This window comes from Gambusia affinis, linkage group LG24 (genome assembly GCF_019740435.1).
Source record: "Gambusia affinis linkage group LG24, SWU_Gaff_1.0, whole genome shotgun sequence".
Classification (NCBI taxonomy): Eukaryota; Metazoa; Chordata; class Actinopteri; order Cyprinodontiformes; family Poeciliidae; genus Gambusia; species Gambusia affinis.
Genome location: NC_057891.1, coordinates 2671388 through 2698339, shown reverse-complemented (window position 1 = coordinate 2698339; position 26952 = coordinate 2671388). Strand labels below are relative to the sequence as shown.

Here is a 26952-nt window from a genome sequence, read left to right as displayed (position 1 = left end):
AGTTTCCAAATGCTTTACATGAAACTTTTACTGTTTCTGCTGTGAAAAACTGCAAAAAAAATTATTCAAATGAGCCAAACGAATCTTAATTTTAAAGACAGTTCTGAGGATCTCTGCGGATGAACAAACGTGACTTTCTGTGGTTCAGAGATTGGCATGTGTTTGAACCAAGCGGCGGCTACCAAGGCGTGGTCAGGAAGACGTGGATCTGACCAAGCTGCAGGTCAACATCTGGGAGCCGCGGCACATGGAGCAGATTGTCCCCGCCCTGCTGGTCAACCTGGAGCAGGGCGACAGGTGAGCTGACTCCGCCTCCATGACCAAACAGGAAGTTCAGACGCATCACCAGTTCTGGTTTCATTGGTGTTTCATCAGGATGAATCAGTGAATGTTTCATCAGGATGAATCAGTGAATGTTTCATCAGGATGAATCAGTGAATGTTTCATCAGGATGAATCAGTGAATGTGTTTGCCTGCAGCGGTTCTCCTGCTGAGCAGACGGAGGTGTGCTTCAGAGAGCTGCTGGGCCGAGCCGCATACGGACACATCAACAACGCCATCCGACCCGTCCTCATGTGAGAATGAAACTCACTGACCAGATCAGCAACATTTCTTCTATTAAGATCATTTTCCTGCTAGATCAGCAAATTAGTTTCATGTTTTCTGGTTAGAAAGACGTAAAACTTGAGTTACTGTCATGTTTTTAGAGGTCAGCTTCAGGCTAAACTGCAGCTAGCAATGTCAGTCGTTCCAAAAGCAACAAACTGACACCAACATGAGTGTTTTATTTCTTTAATTTACTTAATTTTATGGGTCGTATTCAGTTTTTGTGAAGTGGTGAGTCGAGCTGAGGAGAGATTTACTGATCCAAGATGAATTGGAAACTTAAAAAGTTTATCTGTAGGATATAATGTCTTTATTAATGTGAAAACCTCTTTATTTTTATATTTATAAAACCTCAAATTGCAAAAATACAAAATCTTACCAAATATCTTGACTAACTAGAAATAAGACAAAACTAACTTACCTAAAGTTTTACTTCTATTGGCAGATTATTTCACTGATAACATGGAAAAATGTTACACAATATAAATAATCTACCATTACTGTTTATCAATATTCCAGAATTGTTGGCTAACAATTACTGCTGGATATAACTGTCTTATTTCAATTGATCTAAGATATTTGAACAAGAACAAAATTTAGTTTTTGGATGTTTCAGTTTCTCCATTTTTTTAAATAAAATATTTTCTCTGATTTAATGTATCTGAATCAAGAAAATCTGAACTTGTTTCTGGTAAACTGTGTGGATCTTATTCCCAGAGCGCAGGTGTGTTAGCATTAGCGTTAGCGTTAGCGTTGGGACAGGAAGTGTCTCTGAGGGTCAGGTGTGCTTCCAGGCACCTGGACAGCCGCAGCCTGTGGGAAGGAGGAGGCTTTGCTGTTCGCTGCTTCCAGATCATCATGTTCTCCATCCAGGTCAGCAGAACCGCTCCGCCGTGTCGCTGTGTTTCCACCGGGTGGCGCTGCTGTGACCAAATGATGTGTTTTCAGTCCCAGCACTCCCACCTGGTCATCCAGCAGCTGCTGGGTCACCTGGACGCCAACAGCAGGAGTCCGGCATCCGTCCGGGCCGGGATCGTGGAGGTTCTGTCTGAGGCAGCTGTGATCGAAGCCACTGGATCTGTAGGTGAGCCAGAACCAGAACCGGACAGGACCGGACCGGACCAGGTTCTCTTGTCTGACGGTTTTCTGCTCCGTGCTGCAGGTCCCACCGTGTTGGAGGTGTTCAACACGTTGCTGCGGCAGCTCAGGCAGAGCGTCGACTACCAGCTGACTGGTTACTATGACAACGCCAGAAAACACAAAACCACGTCGTTTCATGAGAAAATGCTGCAGGACGCCGTCATCAAAACCATCGGTCAGAACCGGGTCAGAACCGGGATTAAAAATAAAATCACCTGATCTGATTTTTATGTAAATTATTATTTTAAACATTAAATGATTTTTTAATTGAAGTTTAATTTGTGCTGCTGCAGGATCCTTTGCCAACACACTTCCTGTCTACCAGAGGTCAGAGGTCATGCTGTTCATCATGGGGAAAATTCCAGTCCCGGGCATCTACCCGGCCCTGGGCTCTCCGAACGCCGGGTAAACTTCCCCCTCCCTGTCCCATCCAGTCGTTACCATGACGACCAGTAACAGAGCCTGTGTTTCAGGTTTGAAGGCAGCAGGATGATCCAGGTGATGCTGCTGAAGTCTCTGCTGCAGGTGGGGAGCCATGTTTAAATAAATAAATGTTATTTATTCATTTTTAATATATTTATTTAGTTCACTAAACAATCAGGTGATAGCACTACAATGACAAATCAATAATGTATAAATAATCAAATGTGGTTACTGTTCAGGTTTCGGAGCGCTACGACAGCAGCAACCTGCTGACCGCGCTGCCCTCCTCCTTCCTGGAGCCGCTGCTGTCCTTCATCCTGATGGACGACCCGGAGATCCGCCTGCTGGTTCTGTCCATCCTCACCTCGCTCATCGACCGCCGTCACAACGCAGCCAGGATCACCGCCGTCAGGTCAGGAACGGCATGCCGAACACCGCCATCTAGTGGCAGACGCATGGAACCAGCTTGAATTAGCCAATGAAGCGGCAGAATTGGACTTGCTGTTGATTGGTTGGTTGTTTGTGGACAGTGTGACGTTTGACGTGTCGGTTCTGGAGCAGAAGGAGGACAGATGCTCCCGACAGGACAACCTGTTCATCAGGAAGGTGAGGATGATGATCACAGTGTTCATGTTCGGCAGACATTTAGGATCTGGATGATTTTCATTGTTATTGTACAGAAGCTCAACAAAATTCATTACATTACAAAGAAAAGAAGATAATAAAGAGATAAAAACCAGGAAGAGAAGCCGGGACTGTTGAAGGTTTTTGTGTTTCTGCTGTGCAGCACGCCCAGCGGCTCTACAGACACGTCTTCCTGGCCTGTAAGGAGGAGTCCAACGGGCCGAGCCACTACCAGGCGCTCTTCATCTTACTGGTTGTCCTCAGTGTGGAACTGGTCAGTGAGGAGGTTCTGGTGGACCTGATCCGACTCATCCTGGCTCTGCAGGTGAGCTCACATCACCTGGCGGGTCTCCATGTTGCTGTCGTCCTCTCTCATGGACTCTTCTGTGATTGGCTGCTCAGGAAATGGGCGTGTCCAATCAGGAGAGTCTGTCTGTTTTGAACCGCTGCAGTCTTCACGCCGTCTGCGCCGCCGCCCTCCACGTTCTGTCGCAGATCGGCCCGCCGCCGCCCCTCCATCAGCACGTCACTCAGGTGATCAGAGCGTAGAAATAAGAAGTGAAGGTTTGTTCAGCATTTCTACTCTAGTTTTATATTTCTGCAGGTCATAGAGAGTCGACAGAAGGGGGCGCCACACCTGCTGCCTGAAAGCGTTTTGCGTGACCAACCCAGGTACCAAAACAAGCCCATCAGACGACGTCCGGTTGGATTGGAAGAAGTATTGATTGATTGATTGATTTGGTCTGTCAGGATCCCAAACGGGGATCTGAAGGTGGACAAAGATCTCCTGTTTGTCCAGTCCAAGATCGGCGAGGCGCTGACAGGAAGCAGCTACAGCGCACAGTGTGAACGCCTCAACACGCCTTACACTCCTCAGCTGATCGGTAAACACTCCTCACCTGTAAACAAACTCGTTTCAGGATTTTCTTAGACAGGAAATGTTTAGTGTGAAAGTCGGCCTGTGATTTTTAGTTCTCTGACTTTAGTTTTGTTCCAGATGAAGACCGTCTGTCCAGGAAGATGAGTATCGCAGACACCATCTCCCTCCAGATCGCCATGGACCAGGAGTCCAGCGCTGATCCTCAGGTTTGATTCTATCTGTAACTTCATCTGTTCATCTGAACGTTGATTTAGTTTCACTCTCTGCTCCACAGAAACCTCAGACTGAGCAGATCACCTTTGAGACGCTGAAGAACACCATCGGTAAACCGCTGCCTTTTACCTGCATGTGGTTTTCATTTGGTTCTCTGTTTATTTGAGACATTGTTTTTCTTTTAGAGGATAGAGGAGGCGTGGAGGAGGAGGAGAGGAGGAAGAGGATGGAGGTGGTGGAGAGGTTTCAGACGGCTCCTTTTGAGGAAATAGCAGCTCTCTGTGGATCCAGGGTGAGACACTTAGGCACCGATCAGTCCGCTTTAATCCAACTCTAGTTGGATTAATCTGAATTATTATTCAGATTAATAACTGAACCGTTGGGTTGGTGTGAATGCTAATCAAACCTCGGTCTGGGTTTGGTGGAAGTGAAATCTGGTTCAGTTAAAATGTCGATGTGAACATCGAGCGGACCAGAGACCGCTCCACAAGCAGTAAAGGGACTACAGCGCAGTGCATTCTGGGTAAATACAACCAAAACAAACAGCTAGCTTAGGAATGACTTGTGTGTAGACAAATAACATCTAAAATCTGACGCCTCCATTTATGTTTTCATTTCATAAAGAAGGAAGTTGGCCTCAGTGTCTTCAGAGGTTTTTGTGTCGTTTCCTTCAGTGGTTCTTCGTGCAGCGCCCCCCAGAGGCCAGGAGAGGAACAGGTTTCCATGTAGTTTAGATCGTTTGACTCAAGGCAGAGAGAAAGAAAATTACAGCAGCTGAAAATGTAACAAATGTTTCCAAGTTGGTCCCCAATCAAACCAAACTATTTATCTTAAAACTGGTTTTGGTTTCGGTCAGATTAGAAACTTTGTTTAATGAAAACTTGTCAAACTGTCTGACTGACGGACGGCATCGTCTTTCCTCCTAGACGTCGCTGCTTCAGTCCAAACTGGACCGGGTCTTTGACCTGATCGTCCGTCCTCCTCCGTCTCCGTCAGGACAGCCGTCTCAGCGCTCCACGCCCGTCTATGAGATGAAGTTTCCTGATCTGTGTGTGTATTAGAGGCCCAGCTGGATAATAATGAAGCATTTTATGTAGCGGTAAAGAAAAGGATCATAAACATGTTTCATCTACAAGTAATATGTTTTTTCAGTGACTGTTTGGTTACTTTTAAATGACAAAATCTTTCTTTGCTAATTTATTAAAACAATAATGTCTGATTAAAAATTCTCATATAGTTTATTAAGACCATGAATTCACAGTAAGAACATGTTTGATGTTTTAACCGTCTCTTCCTTGATATTTTGTAAAATTAAAACTTTTTCCTGACCTTGTTATCCAGTTATTGTGTTGACAATTAGTAGCAAAACAGAGTCTCTGTTTCTTATATAAGCATCTAAACCTTCCAGAACCAAACCAGTGACTTAAGATAAAAACAAACCCTGATAATTAAAACACATCTGGATTATGTGCTTCTGTTAATGAACATTTTCATTTGACTACTTGAAGGACTAACAGCTGATAAACAAAACTTAAAGACGTTGAACTTTATAAAACTGAAACTTTGTAAATCAGACAAAAAAATTTGTGTTTCATGACTTATCTGATTAAATTAATTTAGGAAAAGCTAAGTGCGCTAAATGTTTTCAAAGTTTATTAGTAGAATTGTGTTATCATCTGTCTATGATGGACAGATTATGATTTAAACAGAGTTGAAATGTCTGCTGAAGTCAGAAATAACTACAGAACCAGATCCTTGGAAATCTGTTTTTTGTCCATTGATTATTTCCTTCAAAGTCAAATATTTTATTTTAGAAATGTAACTAAAAACAGAAAAGGTCAAATTTAAGTAAATTAGAAATGTATGCATTAAGGGGAACTCTGTTTCCTTCATCAGACACATCCATGAACTTTGTTGGCTTTAGGGTGATGAACTTTATATTTACGGAAACTTCAGGTTAGTAATTTTCCTAACCTGTAAACTCTTCTTGTTCTCCTTGTTGGTTATTTTCTCTGATTAATGAATATTTTGATTGTCTTACTGAATAAAGGATCCTTCACCTCCTCCCTCTCTGGGTGCAGATGACATTTCCTGATTTCTCTTCTAGTTTCACTTTCAGAAAGTTTTCGGCTCAGACGACGTTCTCCCAGGAACATCTCAGTCGGATGGTAAAGTAAGCAGTTTTTAGTGTTTGTGTTTCTAACCAGTAGCAGGAATCTGTTATTAACAGCTGTAGTCCAGTGGAGCAAATCTTAGAGAAACTAAGCTGAGCAGAATCAGGGCAGCAGTAAATTCATCCCCACACTATAAATACAATTATCTTACCTTTTTGTTTTTCCTCACCATTTCTTTGACATCACTCCAAAAAAGCAAAACTATAAAAACTGGATCAAAGTAAATACAGTTACTGCTAAATAGGGAGACAGTAAAACATTAAGACAAGGTGCAATCATCAGCATCAGGTATGTAATAATACAACAAATAAAGCTAAAGTTAGCTTTATTATTATCCATTTGCAGCTTGTCAGGCTGCATGATCACAGAGGAAGGTTGTGCTTCCCTGGCTTTAACTCTGAGCTCCAAGCCTTCAACGCTGAAGAAACTGGACCTGAGTTACAATCATCCAGGAGAACCAGGACTGCAGCTGCTGTCAACAGGCCTGGGTGATCCAAACTGGGGACTGGAGACTGTCAGGTATGTAGACACATCTGTTTTAGCAGAAAGAGGGGATAAAACTCAGAGATCTTTACATTTTGGTTTTTGAAAAGAACCTTACCTTTACCTTTCTACCTTTTGATGTGAAGACAGATTGTAAAAACAATGCCTGGACGATTGTAAAATCATATGTCACAGGTGTCCAAAGTGCAACCCAGGCACCATTCTACACCAAAAGTAAATATTAAAGACCTAGTTTTTAATTTGTGAAAGCTCTGTTTGAGAAGCACTGGTGAGTCCTGATGATATGAACAATCTGGAGAATATCTACCATCATATATGTTCCTAAATCTGAAAAATCAAGGAAATCAAGTGTTTTGTTTATCTTTCACCACTACAATTGATGGATCTCAGCTGGAGCTTGAGATGTTCTGGTACTGGTTACTCAATTTGGAAAGATAATAGCAAACTATCTTTACTATCTTTACTATCTTCCTGTTTCTTCAAAAATAGCGATGTACTTGGACTGTCCTTCTTCAGTGTTGACTCAGATTCTCTGAGCCACATCCACACATTCAATGCAGTGATTGCAGAACCTCTTTATGTTGGTTTTAACTTCTTTTTCACCAATAGTTCTGTATCATCTGTAAAATCATAGACCAAGTGGTCTGTGGTTCAGTCATTTTCAAGTTCATTTTCATAATTTATAAACTGTTTCTCAACTTTAAAAGCATGGATGTAAGTGTGTCTGTAGAATCTATGCTATGTATCATCTTGGAAATGTTCTGCTACAATCTTTTCTCAAAGTACTTCACATTGCAAAATATTCCAAGTAACTCTCCAAATTTTTAAAATTTGTTTAAGTTTAAGTTGTTGTTTAAGTTTAAAATTCCTTTGTGTCTTTGTAGACAGTTAATGTCGAAGTACAACAAATATTTATATTTTACTAAGTGTCTCAAACATCAAAATGTTTTTTGAAGTAAATCAGAGGTCGTTTTTTGACCTCTGATGACTTATGTACATTTTTTTGTATTATTATCTTCAAAATAATAACGGCACTAATAAAAAAAAATGTTACTGCACAAAGGTAACACAAACATTTGACACCAATTTTGTTTGATTTGAATAATGTGGCTGATTGACCCTTTGACCGTTAAATATTCATTTTGTTGGTTTATTTATGTATCTATTTATTCACATTATTATTATCTTTGTTATGATCGTGGCACAAACAAAACGCTTTGCTACACAAATGTTTGACACCATATTAGATTTGAGGAAGATTGAGGTGGAGGGGCAGCAAACTTTGCCAAATCAAGATAGGAATAAAAGAAAGTTTGCCACTAAGAGATAAAATAAAAAAGCTTCCCGTCCTGGGGGTTCACGGCTGACTCCTCAATGCTGCCCCTTTAAGTTTACACTACTCCGTACTTTTCTGCAGTTTTACTTTCACTTTTACCCTCGGAGTGACGCCGCTGGTTTTCTACCTGCAAGCCTCGATCTGAAGGTAATGTAACCAGTTTTTAATGCTTTACTTGTTAAAATCAGTTGTGAAGAGTTCAGCTCGCGCAGAAACAGGTGATGTCTTGCAGACATTTTTCCCAGTAGCGGAAACTGGGAGCTCGGTAATCAGAAGGGAGTGTTACTCCAGTCCACCATGATGGTTGAGCAAAGTTAGAGGAGCAGTCTGAGCGCCAGTTAGCTGCTGGCCAGCAGATGAAAAGAGAGACATTGTTTTTCACGTGGAGCTTCTCCAAACAAGTGTTACAGATTTTGCTGTAACTCCTGTTGAGCCTCCGGAGGACCGGAGAGGAGCCGCTGCTCTCCGCGCTGTCCGACGCACTGAAACCGGACAGAGTTCTAACGGTCTGCCGCTGGAGAGCAGCTCCGACTCTCCTGCTGTTTTTATTTACTCTACAACTTATGAAGGACAGCTGAAGGTCAGAAGCTGTAGGAGAATTTTTTATTATTATTATGAGACAACGTATAAGCTCTAATAAACGCGTAGAAAAAGGCCCTGCAGCGTCAATCTGCAAACAGGAAAAACGTCATACATCACTGAAAAGACCTGATAGGTTAATTCTCTAAATGGATTAAATAGTGTTTTTATAATAATAAAAACATCTTTAGAATGCGTCAGATAAACTAATCAATAAGGTGCTTCAGCTTAACTTTATTCTTCAGAGTGACTCCATGTTGTTTAATAAACTGTAGCGTTTATACAATATTGTTATGATTTTGTGACTTTATCTGGAACATTTTTGAAACAATCTTGCAGAAAAAGTCAATAATATATGAACTTCAGGATTATATTCAGTAAATTAGAGTAGCAGCTGCCGTGAGGTCCAATCTTTATCTGGGGACATTTAAATTATATGAGAAAATATGGACAACATAAAGTATTTTTGTCAACGTCAATTTATTTATGAGGCACATTAAAAACAACTATCAAGTGCACCAACGTGGTGTACAGTGTTTTTATTTCTGTTTGGAAATGTTGGTATTTAAGAATCATCTTAAAGTTACACAAAATAAGCACAAAAGTAAAAACAAAATGTTTTGTCAATACAACAAGAAAAAGAGAATGCCTGAAATAATTCAATTTCACATTAATTCCACCTTAAAATGGCTAAAATCACACAGGTGTGTCAGATCAATGTACGAGGCGCCCCCTGGTGGCAGCAAGGTGCTACAGCTCTGTTGGTTCTGATAAAAACATAAAAGTCCGGCTGAACGCAGAAAACGAGCAGAAGTTCTGGAAATATGGGCCTAAAACTGAATCATCTGGAATAATGTTTATTATAACCCAAATCCAGCTCTCTGGGAGCAGAACCCTGTCCTAACTGAAGCATGGAGGTGCAGCAGACCCTGTTCAGCTCAGAATGATGGATTCCTACCGTGCATCAGGAAAATCTGAAACCATCTGTGACTAAACTGAAGCTGCATCCAACATGATGATTACCCAAAATGCACCAGGAAATCCACAGAGGAGTGGCTGAGCCATAAAACTCTGGGCCTAGTCAAAGTCCACTGATATGCTGGGGGGTAACTTGAGGGTATCTGAGCCATTCTTCAGTCAGGGAAGAGTTTGTAAATTAATTTCTCCTATAATGATTAAAACAACAAAGAGATAAGCCTGTTGCAATAAGCAATAAATCAGTTCATCAAATTATAAATTAAACTCTATTTCCAGTTACGTTATCAGTTATCAATTTTCTCTTTTCTTTCTCTTTCTGCTAAAACAAAAACAGGATGATAAAAGTCTTCAGTCGAGCCATTTTTTAAGGATAATTTTGTTTACAGAGACTTCATAATTAATTTTATGTGTTTGTTTTTGATGTTTTATTTATTTGGGATATTTAAAATGTTTTCCAGTTCCAGTGTTAAATGTTCTTTAAAATTTAAATTTTATTGATCTTTGAGAATATGTTCTCACTGCAAAAACACAAAATCTTATCAGGTATTTTTGTTTAGTTTCTAGTGAAAATATCTTACTAAAAGGTAAGTAAGATATTACTTACCTTTAAGTAAGAAATATGAGCTTAATGTTGATTAAAAAGTTCTTACTGCATTGGTAGATTCCTGCTCCCATGTTATGAGTAAAATAATCTGTCAGAACAATTACATTTTTAAGAGTATTAAGAAATTATTGATTTAAAACAAGCCCATATTTCTTGCTGAAAAGTTACTTGTAAATTAGTTTAGTCTTAATTCAAAAGGTACTAAGATATTTGCAGATATTTTTCACCTGACATCAAATGTAGCAGATATAGAAAATTACTGCCAGTGAATCTGAATATTAACTTTAATTTAATTTTGTTTATGTGTAGGTGTCGGGTTTTATCAATGTGTGTGTTGATGTTTCAGATGAAGGTAGACGTTGTGTGAGCTGAGCAGGATGGATCAGTTTGAGGACAGAGAGGACGCAGGACATGAGGACCAGAGGTGAGGTCACCGTCTCTACCGAGTCTTCTCCATGTCAGAGCTCTGCACTCTCATCACAAACCATTTATTCCCAGGAAACAACCAGAACCAGAACCAGAGACTGGATCTGGACAAAGATGTGAGTCCCTGTGCAGTGACACGTCAAAGGGTCGACTCATTGATTTTAAACGAAGCCAGCCTTCTGAGAAGAGGTGAGCTGTGATCAAGTTTAAAGCAATTAAAGTAAAGCTCTTTATTAAACTGCACACAATAACTTCATTTAATTATATTTTTTTATTAATTCAGTTTTATTGATACCTTCATTGAACAAAAAGAGCAGAATATAACAAACTAACAATATGGACAGTGTTGGGGTTTTAAACATCATAAATCAGAATAATCATATTAAGAAGTTTATCATCCATCCATCCATCTTCTTCCTCTTATCCGGGGTCGGGTTGCAGGGCTAGCAGTTTCAGAAGGGAGGCCCAGACTTCCCTCTCCCCAGCCACTTCTTCCAGCTCCTCTGGAGGAATCCCAAGGCGTTCCTGGGAATGCCTTGGGATATTAAGAAGTTATTAAGAAGTTTATCACATAAATGATAAACGATACAATAAATGCCCTCCTCTATCTAAAATTAAGGCTTTAAAATGCTCTAAATTCATTTTAAAACATTATTTGGTCTTAAATATGTTAAACACAGGTCTTAAATGACATCACTATTTAATCTCATATATTCTATATTTATCTTTTATTGTCATGGGTTTTTCTGTCAGGTAAGTTTGAGTAGCACACAGACCATCAGTTACCCTTTTATGGAAAGTTTTCGTTTTTTATTAACCGCAGCATTTCCTCACAGCAGTTATTCTGTGATAAATGTAGCTTTGGTTTTTACCATGTCAGAGCTCTGCACACTCATCATAAACCGTTTTTATTCCCAGGAAAAAACCAGAACCAGAACCAGAGACTGGATCTGGACAAAGATGTGAGTCCCTGTGCAGTGACGCGTCAAAGGGTCGACTCATTGATTTTAAACGAAGCCAGCCTTCTGAGAAGAGGTGAGCTGTGATCAAGTTTAAAGCAATTAAAGTAAAGCTCTTTATCAGAAACTTTACTAAACAAGTAAAGTTTCTGAACCTGTTCAAAATTTTCTGAAATGTTCTTTATTTGCTTCATATTTTTAATTGAAAGTGATGTTTTAATGCAGTGATATTGAGATAAATTTGAGGTCATGGATTTATTTAAAAACAGTTCAGTGTCTCTCACCCCTATTTTCAGTGCTTAATGTCAAACATTTGGTAGGAGTTTTTTCACAACCTTGGGACTAAAAAAGGGGGAAATGGACAAGTACAGTAGATCATGCAGGACATTTCACAGCTTTAGATAATTTGTCAGTCTATTCTGGTTCTTCTATTCCTTTTTTAAAAATATTACTTATCTAAGTTTGTCATAATAAAACAGAAAACTCATCTTTAGCATTTTGTTTTTCATATGTTGATTTTGTTGATAATAAGACTCCCTCAGTTTTCTGCTCAAATTTAAAAAATATTGTAAAAAAAAAAAAAACAACCTCCCAGATAAATTGACTAAACCTGGGAAAATTGGAAATTTGAAATGCAGAAATTGTCCATAAAGCATCAAGTAAAATATAGAGATGAGGTTATTCAGTTATGTGAGTTAAAGACAGTTTTACTGGGAGCTACCAAGTATAACGAGTCAGCTGCAGCTGGACAAATATAGGGAGGAGAGCGAGGCTTTAACTAGGACAACCTTAACCAGAGCTGAACACTACAAAGATGAACATTCAGTAAATGTTCTTCCATACAGAAAGTAAAGTAAACAATTAATCAGAGTTTGTATCATTTTAGAAAAAACAATATCTGCTAATTGTTCCTGGTTCCTCCACAGCGTGGACCAGAAGAGCCACTCTGCTGGTCTGTCTGCCCAGAAGAGTCAAACACAGCTGGACTCCGTATTTATGGTCTGTACAGCGGTTCTGTTCAGTCTGTGTAGACCGGAGAACCTTCAGTCTGTCCAACATGGACCTGATGTTCTGATCCAGTCTGATGTCCTTCATCTTGTGTTGTTTTTCAGGAGGTGGAACAAAACATGTTCACTTTTATGAAGGAAGAGTTAAATAAGTTTAAAACATATCTGAGTTCATCTGGTTCAGAGTATTTAGAGAGTCAAAGGGAGGGTGAGGATGAGGAGCAGAAGAGGAAGGACAGAGAGCACTTACTTAACATCACTGTGAGCTTCCTGAGGAAGATGAAACAGGAGGATCTGGCTGCACGCCTGCACAACAGTAAGTGATCATTAATAAATGGGCTTCTAACAATACGACTTTAACTGTAGCTTCTTCAAAATGTAGTGATGTTGATCTTTTTAGCTGAGTTTCTTTTTGGGAACAGTAAATATTTATTAGGTTGAAACATCTGAATGATTTTCAACACTGTTGCTATGGACAGTCAATTGTTTGTAATTGTAAAGATAAAAGACTTGGTGATGTATATCTATTTTTTTATCTCCATTAAATTAATTCAAACTTGATCATATTTCCAGTTGCAACTATTTGACTATATTGTAACCACTCCAAAAGATTTTAAGCAGCTTCATATCCATGTTGCTTTGGTTAATACTATAATTTCTCCTTTCATCTTTAATGACATTTGAAAATAAAAATACTTCTTTCATACAATTCAGTTACTCTACTATCAGACTAGTTGTGTTGCAAACTGGCCAAGGATGAACTAGAAAAAAATTGTGATTTTAATGTTTTTATCTCTTACCAACTCTAACCAAGAGCTGACTGACTGAGAGAGATTTATGCAACAGAGTTGATTGAAGACATTGAGTTGATTAGAAACTGGGTGCAGTTGTGAGGAAAAGCAAGTAAACAATCTAAATACACAGAAATAGATGAATCCTGAAACCCAACCACCCAGAATCAAGATCCTACACAAATAGACGTGCCTTGACTGTTTTCTGTTGAACCAAATTGTTGACTTGTTGTTTTTAGTGAAGTGTATTGAGTAATATTATTACAAGCATGGGAGAAGAGGTACTAGTGGTTTTAACTGCTCCTTTTTATTATTTTAGGTTCTCCTGTCACCTGCCAAAGTAATCTTAAGGCAAACATGAAGAACACATTTCAGCAGATCTTTGAAGGGGTTCCTAAAGCTGGAAAATCAACGCATTTGAGTCAGATTTACACAGAGCTCTACATCACAGAGGGAAGTACTGGAGAGGTCAACCAGGAACATGAGGTCAGACACATTGAAACGGCATCCAGGAAACCGCACAGACCAGAAACGGCTATAAAACTAGAAGATATCTTTAAAGTCCCACCGGGTAGAGATCAGCCAATCAGAACAGTGATGACCATGGGAGTGGCTGGCATTGGGAAAACAGTGTTAACACAGAAGTTCACTCTGGACTGGGCTGAAGACAAAACCAACCAGAACATCCAGTTCATATTTCCATTCACCTTCAGAGAGCTGAATTTGCTGAAAGAGAAAAAGTTCAGTTTGGTGGAACTGATTCATCATTTATTTCCTGAAACCAAAGGAATCAGCAGTTTTGAAACGTTTCAGGTTCTGTTCATCTTTGATGGTCTGGATGAAAGTCGACTTGATTTGAATTTCAACAACAATCCGTTCCTGACTGATGTTACAGAGTCCAGCTCACTGGATGTTCTGCTGACAAACCTCATCAGGGGGAAACTGTTTCCTTCTGCTCTCCTCTGGATAACCACACGACCTGCAGCAGCCAATCAGATCCCTCCTCAGTGTGTTGGCATGGTGACTGAGATTAGAGGGTTCACCAACTCACAGAAGGAGGAATACTTCAAGAAGAGATTCAAAGATGCGGAGCAGGCCAACAGGATCATCTCCCACATCAAGTCATCAAGAAGTCTCCACATCATGTGCCGCATCCCAGTCTTCTGCTGGATCACTGCTGATGTTCTGGAGGATGTGCTGGAGACCACAGAAGGAGGAAAACTGCCGAAGACTCTGACTGAGATGTACATCCACTTCCTGGTGGTTCAGGCTAAAGTGAAAAAGGTGAAATATGATGGAGGATCTGAAACAGATCCACCCTGGAGTCCAGAGAGCAGGAATATGATTGAGTCTCTGGCAAAACTGGCTTTTGATCAGCTGCAAAAAAGAAATGTGATCTTCTATGAATCAGACCTGACAGAGTGTGACATCAATATCAGAGCAGCCTCAGTGTATTCAGGAGTGTTCACACAGATCTTTAAAGAAGAGAGAGGTCTGTACCAGGACAAGGTGTTCTGCTTCGTCCATCTGAGTGTTCAGGAGTTTCTGGCTGCCCTTCATGTTCACCTGACCTTCATCAGATCTGGTGTCAATCTTCTTGAAAAAAATCAGGCATTTCCCCTAAAACCTAGAAGAAGAAAACTAGAAAAACATCGGTTCTGCCAGAGCGCAGTAGACATGGCCTTAGAAAGTCCCAATGGCCACCTGGACTTGTTCCTCCGCTTCTTTCTGGGTCTTTCTCTCCAGACTAACCAGACTCTCTTGAAGGACCTGTTGACACGAGAAGAGCCCAGCACAGAAACCACTGATGAAGCAGTCCAATACATAAAGAGCAAGATGAGTGAAAAGTTGGCTGCTGACAAAATCATCAATCTTTTTGACTGCCTAAGTGAAATGAATGATCTTGCTCTTGTTGAAGAAGTCCAAGAGTCTCTGAGTTCAGGAAGTCTCTCCAAGGATAAGCTGTCTACTGCCCAGTGGTCAGCTCTGGTCTTCATCTTGCTGTCGTCAGAAAAAGATCTGAATCTGTTTGACTTGAAGAAATTCATCAATTCAGATGAGGACTTTGCAAGGTTGCTACCAGTTCTTGAGGTGTCCAACGAAGCCCTGTGAGTATGAGACACTTTGTATTTATCCAGTAACAATAGACTGATCAGTTGCATTTGGTGGAGAAGGTCAGGTGTTGAGAGTTAATTCTCCTGCTGTGTTTTCTCAGATTAAGTGTCTGTAACCTTTCGCCAAGGACATGTACAACCTTTTCCACAGTTCTAAGTTCTCAGTCTTCTCACTTGAGAGAGTTGGACCTGAGTAACAATGACCTGATGGATATGGGAGTAACGCTTCTATGTGGAGGACTCAGAAGTAAACAATGCACTCTAACGACTCTAAGGTAACCTTTCCTTGAACCAGTAATTTTTTTCTTTATGTATTTGTGTTGATCTCTCAAAGTACAATTTTTAGGAGCTCATATCTAATGGCACATGAAAGGGAACACATACAATGAGGTTTGGCTCAGTGGAAGTTTAGGGGTTAATCAGTTGTGCCAAATGTGAGTGTGTGTTTTGTTTAATGATTCTTTGGCTGTGTATTGTGGATGTTTGCACCCTGAGGAAGTTTGGGAGTTTGTTGAACTGTGGAGGCAAGACCAGCATGGTCATTATCTGTGCTGGTGTTGTTAGGTTGTAGCAGTTGCGGTTTGGGGAGATTTTGTTGGCCACAGAGCCACATTGCAAACAAAGCAAAATTAAAAATATGTTTAATGGATCATTGCATATCTGCAGGCTGTCAGGCTGTCTGGTCACAGAGGAAGGCTGTGCTTCTCTGGCCTCAGCTCTGAGCTCCAACCCCTCCCATCTGAAGGAGTTGGACTTGAGCTACAACCATCCAGGAGAGGAAGGGGTGAATCAGCTGACTGCACAGGATTCTTCCTGGAAACCAGAAAAACTGAGGTATGGTAATGTTAACTGCAGCAATACCGATAGCTGGTTGAAGAAAGAAAGCTGCATTCACTTTGTTTTGTTTTGTAAACCAGCTGCTTGAGAAACATGTAATGTCCGTGTTTGCTGCTGAAAGATACTGATGGTGTAACCCTCTTCTGTTCAGGATGGAGCCTGCTGGTCTCCAATGGTTGACACCAGGTCTGAAGAAGTGTAAGAGTGTTTTTATTTGATTCATGCCATCTTCAAGGTGTCAAGAAATGATCAATAACTGTATCTGCATTGTGTTTGTATCAGATTCCTGTCAACTCACCATCGACACAAACACAGTGAACAAAAAACTCCAGCTGTCTGAAAACAACAGGAAGGTTACTGGTGTGGATGAGGTCCAGTCCTACCCTGACCATGAACAGAGATTTGATTATTGGCCCCAGTTTCTGTGCAAGGAAAGCCTTCCTGATCGCTGTTACTGGGAGGTTATTTGGAGTGGGAAGGTTGAGATCTCTGTGAGCTACAGTGGAGTCCAACGTAAAGGAAGCAGTAATGACTGTGAGTTTGGATTTAACAAAATGTCCTGGAGTCTGAGCTGCTCTGATGAGGGTCGTTATTCTGTCTGCCATGAGAACAAAAGGGAGTTCATCTCCTCCTGCTCATCTTCTGCTCGCTACCACAAAGTAGGAGTGTATGTGGACTATCCAGGTGGCACTCTGTCCTTCTACAGAGTTTCTTCTGAAAAACCGATCCATCTCCATACCATCAAGACAGAATTCACTCAACCTCTTTATCCTGGTTTTGGGTTCTGGCCGGGATCTTCAGTCACTCTTTGTTAAGTGGAGTTTTGTCTTCATGGTGACAGAAAATCTCCAGATCAGTGGTAAACATTGAGTTAAGAATGTAAAAAGAAATATTTTGTGTCATTCTAGATGAAACGAAAAAATGATGGGGAATAAACTGAAGTTGTTTTCAATCATCATGTAAAATTATCACTTATATTTAAATATTTGTCATCCACTAAGTGGGGTGTGTTTGGAGCTTTACGGTGCATTCACACCAGCCCTGTTTAGTCTCTTTTAATCATACTAGTTCTTTTAGAGAATCCGGTTTGTTTGCGGAGATGTGAATGCGTAATCAAATTCTGAAGCAGATCAAACAAGTGAAAGTGAACTGAGGTGCATTTGAATTCATATGTGAACGCCAAGTGGACCAGAGACTGCTCCAAAAGCAGGAAATGGACTACAGTGCAGAATATATTCTATGATATATCATCATACATGTAATCAGGCTGAAACATGCAGAACCTGGAAATATACAAGAAACAAGGACAAGCTTGAGAAAGTACCCTGAGACTTTCTAAATGCATTATTATATATGTGATTATACAGTTGGATCTACATCTAGAGCAGAAGAAATATTTTAATATTATCCAGAAAAAAAATAAATTTTTCAAAGAAAACTATTTTAAAGTAAACCATAGTTATTTTAAAAACATATATTTTGTGATATTTACAGTAATTGTAACTTTTTAAAAATTTTAACTGCATTTCACAGATGAAATAAAGAATTTCTCACAAACCTACCAGAATCATCAGATTTTTGAGATATTCTCATCTTTGAGAAGATTTTGTCAGTAGCTTCAGTTTCATACTTTCATTTTAGCAAGAAAAGAATGTAAGAAATTTATAACAGGAAATATTGCAAAACTGAAGAAACCGAAGCTTTTTCTTTCTTATTTTCATAAAAAATTATCATTCTTCCTGTTTATATTTCCAGTATTTTGTGTAAAACGTGATTTATTCACTTCTTCATAGATTTTCAGGTTTCAAAAGAGCTTTTAACAGGCTGCAAACTTTTAAAGCTTCTGTGTGAAACTTCCTGTCCAGACAAGTTAACTGACCTGCATGTTACTCATTAAAAAGCAGAACAAGAACATTAAATCCTTGTAGTTTTAACTGTAGGCATTTTGCAAGAACATACGTACTATAGATGTAGAGCTAAAGTTTAAGTGAATTATGGAAACATAATGCTGACATCATCAACGTGTGGAAGCTGATCATTAATTCTTTAAAAGATTGAAATGAAATCAAAAGGGTGCATTAGAGGAAAAGTCAAGCATGAAAATCCACAACAAATATTCAAAATTTAATTTCTAAAGATATCAGATTCTTTACGTTCTGCCTTCATTTAAACAGAAAACTGATTTTTGGAGGTTATTGGCTTCAATAATTACTGAATTCATTCAGCTGCTCAGCAATTTTTCCGTCTTTTCAAGGGAAAAACACTAAACTGCCGACAGTTTTAACCTGCAACCTGAGTTTTGCTTTTCTTTATATTTTACTGTTTAGACAAAAACCTTCAACTCTTAGCTTAGCTTCTGAAACATCATTTGATTTCTATCTCTCTAGATCTATGTTTGTATCAATTTCAGCTAATATTTGATTCTCGCCTACTGTTATAGAATAAATAAATTCATTTATTAGTCACTGAATAAACTGTCTTTTGCATTAGGATTCTGATTTTTGATATAACCTCTGATGATTTTTTCACAAAAGATAGGAAATAAATGCAAGTCAGAGGTTTCTTTTTGTAGGTCACCTGGTTATATATTTTTCAACTGATACAGTTTGATGACCTGTTTGTCAACAAAATCCTGCCCAGATTGTTTTCCAATTTATTTGCCTTAAAACTCAGCATTTCTTATAAAATTTTTTAAAAAGCTTTTGATTTCATAACTGTTTACCCTTTATCCACACTGAAAGTCTGTCCCAAATTTAATTAGTAGATCTGTGTTGTAGGGATAGATTTTCTTCGTGGACTTGAGAGAGATTGGAGTGGTGATCACTGTGGAAAGGTCCAAATTTTTTAAATGAAGAGATTTTCAAAATAGATTTTTTTCTCACCATGTGATAAATTATTACAGTTACACATAGTGAATCTCAACAACAAAAAAACTCACTTTCAATTCCTGTTTTCTCTGTGCTGAACTTTTTTCATTTTCAGCACATTTATTCAGTTTTAGTAAATAGTCCCCACAGTAACTGCTGTTGATTCCTTGTATTATAAAGAGCATATTTTCCTTTTCCAGCATCTAATGAATCTATATAATCATAAAAAATGCTAGAATTCGTGGAGGAAAGTGGGATCATATCATATGATATGCAAGTTCTGACACATCACATGTTGAAGGAAGTGAAAATGAACCTGATCAGTTGACTCAAAAGAAAGAAAGAAATCTGGTTTGCTGCATTTCTTCTGTGACCTGCAAAGACAAACATCAGAGCAACGAGGAACAGAGTCCTGAAAAGAATAACTTGTGAGTAAACAGCAAGCTTCAGTCTCCAAACATTACCTGCACTCTTCCATTTCCAGCAGCGTCTGACTTGTTTAAGGTTTGAAGACGTACAGCAGCTCATGTGAGTTTCTGTTTCACTCTTCTGACTGCCTCATGGTTTGGTGTTTTTAATCTGTTTCTCCAGACTTTTCTCAGACTTTTTTATCCTGGGATTTTCCCAATGAATTCCCTAAAGCTAAACTTTATTTTTCTTACTTACTCTGTAGGAATAGCGTTTGTTTCCTGCACAGTTGAAGAAGGAAAGTGTATGTGAGTGAGCTCATGTGAACTGAAAAGAATGGATCAATGTAAGGACAGAAAAGATGGACTCCTTCCAGCTCTAGTCTCTCTGCAAGAGGAACCTGAGAGTGAGAGGTTAGATTACCATCTCAAAGTGACCAGGACTTTAATCCATCTCAGAGTACATCAACAAACTGTTTTTATTTTTACAGAAAACCACCTGAGCCTGAACCCAGCTGTGTCTCCGCTAAGAGTAGTGGGTCAAAGGACAACCCATTTAGCAACTTTAAAGCCCATTTCGCTTTGAGACAAGAGTAAGTTCACATTTTACTGATCTGACTAATTTTATAACTTAACTAACTTAACTACAGTGGAAATGCCAAAGTAAATTCACGATTAAGTCAATTTTAGGATTCGAGAAAGATCATATACTACTGAATCTGGACCTAATCGTCTGTCTTTCAAGAGCAACTGGTCGAACGATCACCCACTGGTCAATTTTCAGAGACAATCTGCCTCTAAACCAGAGTAAGTCAATATATCTTATTCTGAAAACATGACTTTTTCTATAAATGACTGAAAGAATCACTATTTCTCATGCACAAAGTTCAACTCCAGATCACTTAAAACTTTTAGTTGTGATCTGGACATTTAAGACACACGTCTCTTAAATTACATGTGTCAATGTAACTTGGAGGTTACTGCTTCTGCAACTTCCATCAACTCTTGATTCTTTTGAGAAGTTATGGATATACACTGGCTGCACACTCTGGCCATAAATCCATACTGTCAAACATTCCTGATATGATCAGTGATAAATATCTAAAACTTTGACGTACAGCATGATAACCAAATCCTTTAAAGGTCTGACTGAAAGCTATTTTGTGATTGCTTTGATTTTTAAGAGTGCACCAACAGTCCTCAGAGATCCCCAGTGATCAGTCAAACAGGAATGACCAAACACAGCTGGACTCCATATTTATGGTCAGTATATGTAACTAGCCACAGTCAGTCTGTCCAGCACAGATCTGTTGATAGGTTCTACAATCAGCCTGGTGTGTTATATTGTTCTGTTCCAGGTACTTGAGGACCACATTGTCACTTTTGTGAAGAAGGAGCTGCAAAAAATTCAGAAAGTTTTGAGTTTAGATGACCCAGAATTTTCAGTGAGTCAGACTGATGGTGAGGAGAGCCTGAAGGATGAAGATGAAGATCACAGAAGGAGCAGTACAGAGGCGTTTGAAAAGATCACATTGTACTTCCTAAGGAGAATGAAGCAAGATAATTTGGCCAACTGTCTACAGAGCAGTAAGAACATTTGTTTTGCTAATTTGATGCTTTCGTCATGTATGAAAAGGTTTTAAGTAATTGAAAGATGCTTCTTTTAGGGTAAATCAAAGGTTTCTTTACTGAATGTTGTTTTTGTCTTCATCAAGAACTTTTCGCTGCACTTTGTCATCAAAGACTTAAATCTGGTCTGAAGAAGAAGTTCCAGTGTGCATATGAGGGGATCGCTAAGGCAGGAAGTCCAACCCTCCTGAATCAGATTTACACAGAGCTCTACATCACAGAGGGAGAAACTGGAGAGGTCAACCAGGAACATGAGGTCAGACACATTGAAACAGCTTCTAGATCAACAGATAGGCCAGAAACAACAATCAGACGAGAAGACATCTTTTTAGTCCCATCAGGAAGAGATCAACCAATCAGAACAGTGATGACAAAGGGAGTGGCTGGCATTGGGAAAACAGTGTTAACACAGAAGTTCACTCTGGACTGGGCTGAAGATAAAACCAACCAGAACATCCAGTTCATATTTTCATTTAATTTCAGAGAGCTGAATTTGCTGAGAGAGAAAAAGTTCAGTTTGGTGGAACTGATTCATCACTTCTTTACTGAAACCAAAGGAATCAGCAGCTTTGAACAGTTCCAGGTTCTGTTCATCTTTGATGGTCTGGATGAAAGTCGACTTGATCTGAATTTCAACAACAATGAGATCCTGACTGATGTTACAGAGTCCAGATCACTGGATGTTCTGCTGACAAACCTCATCAGGGGGAAACTGTTTCCTTCTGCTCTCCTCTGGATAACCACACGACCTGCAGCAGCCAGTCAGATCCCTGCTCAGTGTGTTGGCATGGTAACAGAGGTCAGAGGTTTCACTGACCCCCAGAAGGAGGAATACTTCAGGAAGAGATTCAGAGATGAGGAGCAGGCCAACATCATAATTTCCAACATCAAGTCATCACGAAGTCTCCACATCATGTGTCACATCCCAGTCTTCTGCTGGATCACTGCTACAGTCCTGGAGGATGTGTTGAAACCACGAAATGGAAAACAGCTGCCTAAGACTCTGACTGAGATGTACATCCACTTTGTGGAAGTTCAGGCTAAAGTGAAGAAGGTGAAATATGATGGAGGATCTGAAACAGATCCACACTGGAGTCCAGAGAGCAGGAAGATGATTGAGTCTCTGGGAAAACTGGCTTTTGATCAGCTGCAGAAAGGAAACCTGATCTTCTATGAATCAGACCTGACAGAGTGTGGCATCAATATCAGAGCAGCCTCAGTGTATTCAGGAGTGTTCACACAGATGTTTAAAGAGGAGAGAGGGCTGTTCCAGGACAAGGTGTTCTGCTTCGTCCATCTGAGTGTTCAGGAGTTTCTAGCTGCTCTTTACGTCCATATTTCATTTGTTAAGCAAGGCGTTAACCTGCTGGAAGAAAAACACAATTCACTTAATTGGTCTTCACTTTTTAAACATCCAAAACAACAACATTTGCATCAGATCGCTGTGGATAAGGCTTTAGAAAGTCCAAATGGTCACCTGGACTTATTTGTCCGTTTTCTCCTGGGTCTTTCAGTGCAGACCAACCAGACTCTCCTACGAGGCCTGCTGACTCAGACAGGAAGCAGCTCTCATGCCAATCAGAAAATAATTCAGTACATCAAAGACAAAATCAGTGAGAATCAGTCTGCTGAAAAAAGTATCAACCTGTTCCATTGTCTGAATGAACTGAATGATCATTCTTTAGTAGAGGAGATCCAACAGTCTCTGAGTTCAGGAAGTCTCCCCACTGGTCAACTGTCTCCTGCTCACTGGTCAGCTCTGGTCTTCATATTATTGTCATCAGAAAAAGATCTGGATATATTTGACCTGAAGAAATACTCTGCTTCTGAGGAGGCTCTTCTGAGATTGCTGCCAGTTGTCAAAGCCTCCAACAAAGCCCTGTGAGTCTGATATTACTTGGATTTAGGCTACGGTTTTATCAAGCACCCAGTGGCAGTGGTGGGCACAGCTAACTAGAATGTTAGTTGTGCTAACACCTCAAGTACCAGTCAGAAATATTAGTTCTGCTAATGCTAATGCTAATATGCTGAAGCTGAAAACAATGGAAGGCTACAGAGTTACATGGTGCTATATTTTGCACCTCAGTACTGATTTAACCAATCATTAATAAGTAAGATAATTGCGTCCTTTTGGGTAAACATTGCATTGTAAATTAGAGCTTTATAATTTATCTGGAAACAAGAATTAAGAACAAACTAAGTGCATACATATTTTCAAAGTTATCAAAAACTATAAATTTACCCCTCTAAATGTTATCCTGTATATTTAATGAATTTTTACTATTGTCATTTTAGACTGGGTGACTGTAACCTTTCAGAAAGAAGCTTTGAGGCTCTGGCCTCAGTGCTCTGCTCTGACTGCTCTAACCTGAGAGAGTTGGACTTGAGTAACAACAACCTGCAGGACTCAGGAGCAGAGCAGCTTTTGTCTGGACTAAAGAGTCCACACTGCAAACTAGAAATTCTCAGGTGAGATATTTTTTCATACACTCTGTTTCACAATAACTTGCAACATTTTGGAGGGCAATTTAAGTTTATGCACACTAAAATGTATTTAGATTTTAATTTTCTTTACTAGCCATTTCAGTGTCCAAAGCACAGATGCTTTGTGTTGTCGTCCTGCTCTGGAAATGTAAAATAACTCTGAATTTCAGTTTGCATTTCCCTTCCTTTACTGGTGGAAACTTATGGCAACAAGATACTTGAATAGGCTGTAGATGTCATGCCAGGCTGTGATTTTATTAAGTATTCGAACATACCTGCACTTTTTACCTTGCCTAGCTTCCACCTTATTGTAAACAGTAACCAGTCTCCATCTCCTCTGTCATTTTAAATCTGAACTTTACTTCAGGTTGTTTGTTTCCCATTAGCCTCAGATCCTGTAACCTCTCTCTGAGAACTTGTGAAGCTCTGTCATTCATTCTGAGCTCCCAGTCCTGTTGTCTGACAGAAGTTGACCTACGTAACAACAACAACCTGCAGGACTCAGGGGAAAAGATGCTTGCTGGTGAACTGAACATTTCCAATTTTATGCTTGAAATTTTTAGGTAAGCAGTGATCAAACTATTTGAAGTGTGTCTGCAAAATCTGGATTTCTTTATTTCTTGATGTTATATTTCTGAAGAAGGTTATGTTATGTGTTAATGTAGAAACCATTATTAACTTATATAAATGTGTGTCCTTGTATTAATGTGTGGAACAGTTCTCTAAATCCATGATGGTTCATTGCTGATGATGAAATGAGATTGATTTATCTAATGTACTCAAACTTGTCAGTGATAGGACTTTATATGTGATTTATATGTTTTGTCATATTGTCATATTCCTCTGACTAATAGTCTGACCCCTCCACCTTTTAGGGAGCCAGCTGGAGTCCGATGGTTAAAACCTGGTCTGAGGAAGTGTAAGTATCCTTTTTACTTGATTATCAAAGTGTAAATCAATTTTCTCGATCTTTGGCTTGATGGTATTTGTTTTCTATCAGATTCTTGTCCGCTCATAATCGACACAAACACAGTGAACGGAAAACTCCAGCTGTCTGAAGACAACAGGAAGGTGACCCTGGTGAAGGAGCTTCAGTCATACAGCCAACATCCAGACAGATTTGATGACTGGCCTCAGCTACTGTGCAGTAATGGTCTGACTGGTCGCTGTTATTGGGAGGTTGAGTGGGAAGGAGGGGTTTTTATCTCAGTGAGTTACAGAAGAATCAGCAGGAAGGGACGCAGTGATGATTGTGTGCTGGGATGGAATGATCAGTCCTGGAGTCTGCACTGCTCTGATGACCGTTACTCCGTCTGTCACAATAACAGAGGAACGCCCATCTCCTCCTCCGCTCCCTCCTCTGTCGCTAACAGAGTGGCCGTGTATGTGGACTGTCCTGGTGGCACTCTGTCCTTCTACAGAGTTTCCTCTGACTCCCTGATTCACCTCCACACCTTCAATCACACGTTCACTGAACCTCTCTACCCTGGATTTGCAGTCTGGTCTTCTGGTTCCTCAGTGTGTCTGTTAAATTGAGCAGGAAGATAAAAAATAAAATAGCCACTCAGAGAAAAACTCTCTCAACAAATAATAGAGTTTGTGCATGTCTCTGTTTTTCATTATAATACAATCCTCAAATTAATGTTACTTTCCGAAAGTCTAAAAATTATTGCTGCTTGTAAGAAAAAACAATTCTTAGCATCTTTTAAAGGTTGACAACATTATTCTTATGTTGTTTTTTATATTTCTAGTAAATAAATAGTTATGCATGTTAAAAAAATATTTTTCTTAATTTCAAATCAAAATGTTTGACAATACATAAAGTTTTAATAAAAAGTAGTAAAACACAAACCTTGTGTTTCTTTTTTAACACAATTTAATGCTTTTTCTCTTCCATCAATTTGTTTTGCATCAGTTACTGTTGACATGTGATTAAAAAAGATTAATCACAAGTTATGACTAATCACATCATTAATTACCAGTTTCTTACATAATAAGCAAAAATTTTGAAAATTACAATAAATAGGCAAATTTGGTATAATGATGTACAGCAATTTTTACCTCAGTTTAGTGGAAACTGGAATTTAATGGTTTTGTTTTCATGCAGAGTTTCATCCAGTCATTCAGATCCAGATGTAGTTAATTTTAAGTACCTGACTAAAAGCAAAATGGGAGGCAGATTCTCAGACTGGCTTATTTTATGAGGATAATTTCCAAAAGAAAGTATTTTGATAAAATTTATGTGACGTGACAAACAGTAAAACATACGTTCTGAAAGTTTTTTACATGTTTCAAACCTTCATATGTGAAATGAGAGCTTTGTGTGCAGGATTGGAAACATTTATTCTCCACTTTTTAAGAACTAGAACTTTTAGCCCTTCGTATCATTTTGTGAGACCAGAATTATGTCAAACCTCAGGGGAACATTGAGGAAAATGTTGCAGTTTCTCCTAAGGTCTATGAGACGAGAATGAGTGTAAAAACCCAAACACTGTTGCTCTGCTTGAGAATCCATTTTTGGATTTAAAAATTAATTTAAAAAACTTATTAAAAAATTCACATTTTTAGAATTTTAGTTTTAAATTCTGAAAGCAACACATCACTTTGCCTCATATTTTGTTTAATATTATTATCATGGTTATCAAGGCTGTAGAAGGAAGTGATGTAGGGCTTAAGAAATGTACCTGTCATCCATTGGTCAGTATACAGGAAGTGGGAGGAGAATTAAGAGGAAACAGGAAGTGACTCTAGGAGAATAGTTGAAAGTGACAAATATGGTGCTGTTTGTAAAAAAAGTTTTAGACTTTCATAACTCTAATTATTTTTAAACTACTCTGTCTTTTTCAGCCAGGAATCTGCAGTGCAGAAGTCATGAGTTGGTGTTTTGCAGTTGCTAATGTGTTAGCATTATTAGCAAAATGGATGGACATTGATCACTGTGAAGCTAATCCAACTAACAGGAAGAGACCTAACTAATGTTTCCATCATGGAAGCTTATTGCAGAGAAGAAACCACACTAGGAGTTTTATGAGTTTGAGTTGCCATCTTCACTGGACCTTTCTACTGTTTCCTGAAAACCAAGTAACTGATGAAGACAGGTAAGCATCCACCTTCATTTTTTTAAGTGGAACTGAAAGACGTAAACTTCTAGAGGTTCTAGACATTGATGTAAGGAATCAACCTCCCAATGTTTCAGCATCACATCAGACATTATTTAGTTTGAATAAGTTTTACTTAGTTACAAACTGGTCAACAACAATAGAAAGTGATGTACATTATCTTTTATTTCCAAGTAAAGTAACTTTGCAGCACAAAACAAGGAAAATAAGATATTAAGAAACCAATCTCCAGCAACAGAAAAAGCTACACT

The 26952-nt window shown here is 39.1% G+C and overlaps 4 protein-coding genes across 9 annotated transcripts in view; all 4 read left to right on the top strand.

Moving 5' to 3' along the window:
* Positions 1 to 194: 194 nt before the first annotated feature.
* On the top strand, positions 195 to 5292 carry LOC122827068 (protein EFR3 homolog B-like). The gene is made up of 17 exons (XM_044109640.1): positions 195 to 297; positions 480 to 575; positions 1401 to 1479; positions 1555 to 1690; positions 1769 to 1921; positions 2040 to 2151; positions 2220 to 2271; positions 2409 to 2581; positions 2700 to 2775; positions 2957 to 3118; positions 3196 to 3327; positions 3398 to 3465; positions 3544 to 3677; positions 3791 to 3879; positions 3948 to 3996; positions 4072 to 4178; positions 4813 to 5292. The coding sequence occupies exons 1-17, from the start codon at positions 248 to 250 to the stop codon at positions 4945 to 4947; spliced, it is 1803 nt and encodes a 600-aa protein (XP_043965575.1). The 5' UTR covers positions 195 to 247; the 3' UTR covers positions 4948 to 5292.
* Positions 5293 to 7972: 2680 nt separating this feature from the next.
* LOC122827039 (NLR family CARD domain-containing protein 3-like) lies at positions 7973 to 18616 on the top strand. Of its 2 annotated transcripts, XM_044109546.1 has the most exons (11): positions 7973 to 8047; positions 10408 to 10485; positions 10560 to 10676; positions 11406 to 11522; positions 12373 to 12445; positions 12559 to 12769; positions 13564 to 15352; positions 15460 to 15633; positions 16025 to 16192; positions 16347 to 16393; positions 16478 to 18616. In XM_044109546.1, the coding sequence occupies exons 2-11, from the start codon at positions 10439 to 10441 to the stop codon at positions 17008 to 17010; spliced, it is 3276 nt and encodes a 1091-aa protein (XP_043965481.1). In that variant the 5' UTR covers positions 7973 to 8047; positions 10408 to 10438; the 3' UTR covers positions 17011 to 18616. The 2 variants fall into 2 exon arrangements, with proteins under 2 accessions (XP_043965481.1, XP_043965482.1); XM_044109547.1 differs by lacking the exon at positions 11406 to 11522.
* A 701-nt stretch (positions 18617 to 19317) lies between these two features.
* Positions 19318 to 25348, top strand: LOC122827037 (protein NLRC3-like). 3 transcript variants are annotated; one of them, XM_044109541.1, is made up of 11 exons: positions 19318 to 19490; positions 19736 to 19883; positions 19961 to 20062; positions 20160 to 20276; positions 20654 to 20732; positions 20828 to 21056; positions 21185 to 22979; positions 23394 to 23567; positions 23969 to 24145; positions 24458 to 24501; positions 24583 to 25348. In XM_044109541.1, exons 2-11 carry the CDS (start codon positions 19807 to 19809, stop codon positions 25116 to 25118), a joined length of 3330 nt encoding a protein of 1109 aa, XP_043965476.1. In that variant the 5' UTR covers positions 19318 to 19490; positions 19736 to 19806; the 3' UTR covers positions 25119 to 25348. The 3 variants fall into 3 exon arrangements, with proteins under 3 accessions (XP_043965476.1, XP_043965477.1, XP_043965479.1); XM_044109542.1 differs by having other exon boundaries at positions 19318 to 19590; XM_044109544.1 differs by lacking the exons at positions 24458 to 24501; positions 24583 to 25348 and having other exon boundaries at positions 24049 to 24138.
* A 975-nt stretch (positions 25349 to 26323) lies between these two features.
* Positions 26324 to 26952, top strand: part of LOC122827091 (growth/differentiation factor 8-like) — a 28012-nt gene continuing 27383 nt past the window's right edge. For all 3 annotated transcript variants that reach the window (XM_044109689.1, XM_044109688.1, XM_044109687.1), the window contains exon 1: positions 26324 to 26680. In XM_044109689.1, coding sequence (XP_043965624.1) covers positions 26610 to 26680 — 71 coding nt within the window. In that variant the 5' untranslated portion in view covers positions 26324 to 26609. The remainder of the gene's footprint in view (positions 26681 to 26952) is intronic.